At 39.7% G+C, this 6,394-nt stretch overlaps 1 protein-coding gene across 1 annotated transcript in view; it reads left to right on the top strand.

Annotated features, from left to right (window-relative positions):
* Positions 1-1,665: 1,665 nt before the first annotated feature.
* Positions 1,666-6,394, top strand: part of stat1a (signal transducer and activator of transcription 1a) — a 9,160-nt gene continuing 4,431 nt past the window's right edge. The window contains exons 1-13 of the mRNA XM_016665665.1: positions 1,666-1,796; positions 2,140-2,284; positions 2,357-2,452; positions 2,949-3,035; positions 3,121-3,196; positions 3,521-3,612; positions 3,689-3,840; positions 4,630-4,788; positions 4,859-4,951; positions 5,044-5,103; positions 5,178-5,198; positions 5,487-5,577; positions 5,938-6,023. Of these exons, the coding sequence (XP_016521151.1) occupies positions 1,669-1,796; positions 2,140-2,284; positions 2,357-2,452; positions 2,949-3,035; positions 3,121-3,196; positions 3,521-3,612; positions 3,689-3,840; positions 4,630-4,788; positions 4,859-4,951; positions 5,044-5,103; positions 5,178-5,198; positions 5,487-5,577; positions 5,938-6,023 (1,286 nt within the window). The 5' untranslated portion in view covers positions 1,666-1,668. The remainder of the gene's footprint in view (positions 1,797-2,139; positions 2,285-2,356; positions 2,453-2,948; positions 3,036-3,120; positions 3,197-3,520; positions 3,613-3,688; positions 3,841-4,629; positions 4,789-4,858; positions 4,952-5,043; positions 5,104-5,177; positions 5,199-5,486; positions 5,578-5,937; positions 6,024-6,394) is intronic.

The following is a 6,394-nucleotide window of genomic DNA, read 5'->3' as shown; positions in this document are numbered from 1 at the left end:
AGACTGATTCAATATAGATTTTCTACTGATAAAAGCCCAGAGAAATCATCTCTGATCAATAAATTATTGACTTCATATTGAAATATTTTCCATCCACCAACCAGAACCCAGATATCTCAGCCGGGCCACAAACACTCAGAACCTTCTGGTACCAGTTTGACTCCACTATGAAACTGGGAGCAAACTCAGCTGGTTGTCTGGGTTACAGATGAAAACTCAGAGAAAATCAGAGTTTCTGACTGAAATCAGGAGCTGCAGCTCTGCATCAGAACCAGAACCAGGCCCAGTTCTGGTTCTGGTTCTGGTTCTGTCCAGCAGCTCAAAGAGAGAAAACCCAGTCAGGACTGGAAACCAGTAGAAAGTGGAGTTAAAACTCACCTGATCAGATCTTTGCTTCTCCTTCTGTTCACACAAACCGAGTCGGAGCAAACAGGAGAACTGGACCTGATTCTCCAGAACTTAAACCGGACCCACCTGAGGCTCCGCCCCCTCTGACAGCAGACATGTGTTCACCTGTTGGAATGTTAGGAATCCTGTCTGATCATCGATGTGTGGAAGTAAATGTTTAAAAACAACAAGTTCACATTTCAGGTTAAAGGATTTTTTAAATGTTTAAAATATATTAAGAATTTTTTAATCAGTATTTTATTAAATTAATGGAGATTTTCAGTTTTATCTATAAAAAACTTTAACAACCAACAAATTTCTGCACAGAAACACAAGAGCAATAAAACTAATAATAGTTTCTGCTTCTAATCTGAGCCAAAGAACCAAGAATCTTGAAATGTTGAAGTTTCTCCACATGTTGACACGACCATCTGATATGTTAATATTTATCAAATACAGATTTTATTAATTTATTTAATCATGTTTAATGTTGATCTGAAGGAAACTTTGATTCTCACCTGAACCTCTTTCATCCTGAACAAAATGCTCTTTAAGCTTTGGCCTCTTTTAGTCTGGAGGCTTTAAGTTGTTTAACTGGTTTGTTTCAAACATTTCAATGAAAAAGTTAAAAACCTGCTGAGTTACAAACAGGTTTTAACTTGTCGTTTACTGTGAGATGTTTATCAGTTTCTATCTGCTGTGCAGGAACGTTTTCTCATTTCTCACATGCCTCAAAAACAAAAGATTCCACCTACAAACACGACATTAGGATCTGACCACCAGATCTATTTTCTGATGTGTAATAAATGGAAGGTGAAGGTTTCTGGTCAAACCCTTTAATGAAAATATCACTTTTCAAAAAGTCACACTAGTAAATATCATTTAACACAAAATGGAGAACTGGATCAGGAAGCGTCTGCCTTACCTGGGAAAACCTGCTGAGCCTGGCGGTGGGGTCATAAGGTCGTCCATCAGCGGCCCGCTGCGTTTTTGGGTTAAAAATGTTCCAAACATTCAAGTGTCATAATTTAGAGGGCAGTGAAGCCTGGTGGCTGATAAAACACAGAGGAAACCCAGACTTCTGTCTGTGGTTCCAGTCGGTCTCTGGGCTGATCTTGGTCCCTCAGGAGACGGTGACAAATAAGCTTTCAGCAAAATATATGAGCTTCTTTTAAGTCAATCATTTCTTAATATTGATGAAAAAGATCCAGTACTGCAACACTGCCAGTTTCTCTAATTGAGTTAGTGAGTCCTGATGCAGCTGCTGCTTGTGGCCACCAGATGGCGCAGTGGTGCCAGCTGCAGATGCTGGACAGTAAGTACCTGGAGCAGGTGGACCAGCTGTACGATGACTCCTTCCCCATGGACATCCGGCAGTACCTGAGCAGGTGGATCGAGAGCATCGACTGGTAAGGAGCTGATTCTGCTTCAGTCCAAGTTTGTTCACGTACCAGCAGCAATACTTCATAAAAATATCAAAGAAAATACTCCTGAAAGTACATTTTCTCTTAATCGTTACAACCCAACTCGTATAATAAGACATAATTGTGTCTTAAGATCATTTTAATGTTTTTATGTCTAAGGTTTGTGGCTGGAAAAGTTTGAAAACTTACCTTGTGAAAAGTGTTTGAATTTTCCTGTGAGAAACATGAACAAATTCTGAAACTTTATTGATCCCAAAGGAATGTTGTTATAACGCATATTCATTCAAATTGGAAGCCTCCATGTTGTTTTCTTCCTGCTCGTCGTCAGGGATACGGTGGCGGTGCAGGACTCGCTGGCCACCATCCGCTTCCACGACCTGCTGGCGCAGCTGGACGACCAGCACAGCCGCTTCGCTCTGGAGAGCAACTTCCTGCAGCAGCACAACTTCCGCAAGATCAAGAGGAACCTGCAGGTCGGAGACGCCGCTGCCGCCGCCTAGGGGTCAGAGGTTAACGCGCTCTGACCGGCGTCCGTCTGTCTGCAGGATCGCTTCCAGGAGGACCCCGTTACCATGGCGATGATCATCTCCAGGAACCTGAAGGAGGAGCAGAAGATCTTGGTCTGTGCGAAGGAAGCCGAGGTAAAAACCTGCGAATTTATCGTTTTTTCCACTTTAACCAAATTTATCCAAAAGTTAATTGATCATATTGCAAATTAAAAAAAATAGTGCTGCAGCTAAGAATGATTATAGTTTTAAAAAAATCAGACTAATCGATTAAAGCAGATTTTTAACCATTAAAGGTTATTTACAACATTTTAAAGAGAAGTTTTTTTTCTAGTTAATAACATATTTTAAGGCCCATATATTGCAATTAACATTGAATCAACAACTAAATTAGTTGACAATTATTCCAATAATTGACTAATTGTTTCATCAAAAACTGCTAAATAATCTAAATCTCCTTCCACTGATTTAAATATTTTTGAGTTAGCAGACGTGGCTAGCTGCTGCTAGCTTCTTCTTCTGTGTTTCTGACTAAATGTGCAGACAGTGGCGCCAAGTTTCCAGTTAGTTCTGTATTTTTTGCACATGGTCAAAACCTGAGATCCTCACCAATCTGATGCCGTTTCTGCAGCAGGAAGGAGAAGGAGCCGTGTCGGCCATGGTGGTGGAGAAGCAGAAGCTGGACAACAAAGTGAAGGAGCTGAAAGACAAAGTTCAGGTTTGATGAACTCAGATTAAAGCTGCTCATTCATCCTGTCGGTTTCTGTTTAAACCTCATTAAAGGTCCAGTTTTTCTCCTCCAGTTCATGGATCAGATGCTGAAGAACCTGGAGGACCTGCAGGACGAGTACGACTTCAAGATGAACACGCTGAAGAACCGTAAGCAGGACGGGTTCTGGTCCAGCATCATCCGACCGGATTTTGTTGTTGTGGATAAATAGAATATCTTAACCAGTTCCTCTATTAAAAGTTCAATATAATCTAAAGTTTTTTGCTCTTTCAGACTCTCAAAACAACATTAATATTTATTGCTGTAACTTCTGGGACAGTTTATCGTCCAGTTAAATCTGTTTTTATGACAATTTGCTGCACATTTTCCCAGCAGGTCAAATTTGCGTAAATTCACTCAAACTGTGTCGCCATGTTTATGTTCCTCCATGTGTAACATTCGTTGTGCAGCTGATGTGAGCTTCCCTCCTGCAGAGAACGAGCTGAACGGCATGTCGGCGAAGGAGCTGGAGAAGGAGAAGTTCAACACGACCAGGATGTGCATCGAGCTGAAGCAGAAACGCCACGTGAGAGTCGCCGTCGCCGCGCTCTGCAGCGTTTCCTGTGGAGGCCCGTAGACTGACGATGCGCTTTGTGTGGCAGGAGGTGGTGTCCTTCCTGAGCGAGCTGCTCAACCTCACCCAGAGTTTAATCCAAGACCTGATCAACGAGGAGCTGCCGGAGTGGAAGCAGCGGCAGCAGATCGCCTGCATCGGCGGCCCGCCCAACGCCTGCGTGGACCAGCTGCAGAACTGGTGAGGCAGCGGCGGCGCGCTGAGATAAACGTCATATAAACACTGAGTTTAAATATCATTTACATGCTGAGCTTTAGATCTAATCTGATTTACAATTATTGGTTTCCTCAAACCAAATCTTAGAATCTCTTTCCAATTTTTTCTTTATATTTATTTATTTATTATTTTTTTGTAGCAAATCTGATTTCTTATTGTTACTTTTTTCATCCCAGATCTTATTTAAAATTTTTTATGTATTTATTTTAGTTTTTTTATATCAAATATCTAGTGAATGGTTTTCTCATGCCAGTTGATTTTCAAAGTTTTTTTTCTTTTCAATCCTTATCTCAGATTTTTACAATTATTTTTAAATTAATTTGTTTGTTTATTTATTTTATTTTATAGCAAATCTGATTTCCAATCATTAGTTTTCTCATACCAGATCTTATTTCTGATTTTGAAGTGATAGAAAAGATTTTTTAAAAGTTGCTTTTATTTTATCCATTCCTTCTGGATAAAAGGAATGAATACGATGGAGGATAAGAGCATAACTATGAACTTTTTTGTTTAATTATAGGAATATTGATGCAATTTTATCGGAAAAACATCTTAAAATTAATTAGTTTTAATCAGAAAAAGTTTATTTATTTTTCTACGTTTGGAATTTTCAACATTTCCTACAAATTAATCTGTAGGAAATGTTGTTTTTTCCACCATAATCCATCATTATTAAAGTAATTTTTTTAACTCTAGGAGCTAAAAAAAGCGTTTTCTCCGTCTGCTTCTTCCTGTTTGTTTCTCCTGCTGCAGGTTCACCGCCGTCGCCGAGTCGCTGCAGCAGGTCCGGCAGCACCTGAACAAGATGCTGGAGCTGGAGCAGAAGTTCACGTACGAAAACGACCCGATCTCCCAGAAGAAGAGCCACCTGGAGAACCGCGCTCTGGACCTGCTGAAGAACCTGCTGTCCAGGTACGACTCTGTCCCGTCCTCTGAGCCGCAGCTGCTGCCGAGCCAACATGGCGTCTGCTTGTGTTTGCAGCTCTCTGGTGGTGGAGCGGCAGCCCTGCATGCCCACACACCCACAGAGACCGCTGGTGCTGAAGACGGGCGTCCAGTTCACCGTGAAGCTCCGGTAAGAACCAAACTGCTCTGAATGCGACCGGAAAGCTCAGCAGGAAGTCACTTCTTCTGCACCTGACCGTCTGACTTCCTGTCTGTGTTCAGGTTCCTGGTGAAGCTTCATGAGTTCAACTACCAGCTCAAAGTCAAAGCCGTGTTCGATAAGTAAGCTGAGCTCATGTGGACGAGTTCAAACCGCTTCTGTCTGCAACAATAACTCTGCCGTTTGTTTCCCACAGGGACGTCACAGAGAAGAAAGGGTACGTCTGAAACTTTACCCGTTACCTAGGAAACAGCCGCATCCTGCCGGGTTAGCTTTAGCATCTGATAAAACACAAAAACCTGATTAAAGACAGAGAAGCTTCATTTCTGTCCAAATTGTTCAGAAAATGGATCAATTTAAAGGTAGAAAAGGAGATTTGAAATCATTTTTCCTCATTTTTATCAGCGCTGTCACACTTTTTGTAAATATAAACACCCAATAAATGTTTCCAGAGGTCAAAGGTCAACATTTCGAAAGTCAAAGGAAACATGGCGTCTGTTTCCAGGTTCCGTAAGTTCAACATCCTGGGAACGAACACCAAGGTGATGAACATGGAGGAGTCCAACGGCAGCCTGGCGGCCGAGTTCAGGCATCTGGTGAGGAACAGAAACAACGTCTGATTTAATAAGATGGTTTAGATTTGATACAAATAAAAATGACATGTTTTATTATTTATATCAACAAAACAAATCAGACTGATGGTGGAAATGATAAAGCTCCTGTAATCTAAATATACAAACAAAAAGGTCAAGAAACAATAAAATGTAAGAGAAGCTGCAGAAACATGTCGCCCCCGTGTGGTCATGTTGGATATTACACTAAGTGTTTCAGCCTGAGTAAGAAAACTGATTACAATTTGATTTTTATCATATAAAACATTAAAATGTCATATCTAGACTGTTATTGTTGTGAAAAATGTTTTTAACCTGAAATGTAAAATTTTTAAATTTGTGCAGCAACTGAAGGAGCAGAAACTGGCCGGAAACAGAACCAACGAGGTGAGAGAGTTCATCTGTTCAACCAGTGAAATAATAATCAACTAATTTAGTAATTAATGTAAAAAAAGACCATTTACTGAAAGAACAACTTAGAGGAGTAATTAAGACACAATTGTACAAAAATATAAACATTTTGCATTGAAGATAAAAAAAAAAAATTTAGCAGAAGATGCAATTATTGGAATTGGATTTTAACCAATAAAATGTTAAAAAAAAATTATTTCAAAAATGATTGAAAGTATTTGTTGGCTTTTTAAATATATTTCTAATGTATAAAAATGACTTAAATGAAAATTGTGCAAAATTAGTTTGAAATTTTTCTTTTTCTTTGAAGAAAAATCGATAGAATAATCAATAGTTAGTTGTAGATCTATAAGTGTTTTTTTTTTCTCACAGAATCAATCTAGACTCAAAC

Source organism: Poecilia formosa, unplaced genomic scaffold (genome assembly GCF_000485575.1).
Source record: "Poecilia formosa unplaced genomic scaffold, Poecilia_formosa-5.1.2 Scaffold606, whole genome shotgun sequence".
NCBI lineage: Eukaryota > Metazoa > Chordata > Actinopteri > Cyprinodontiformes > Poeciliidae > Poecilia > Poecilia formosa.
Note: the sequence above shows the minus strand (reverse complement) of the source record. Positions and strands in the feature narration are given on the sequence as shown.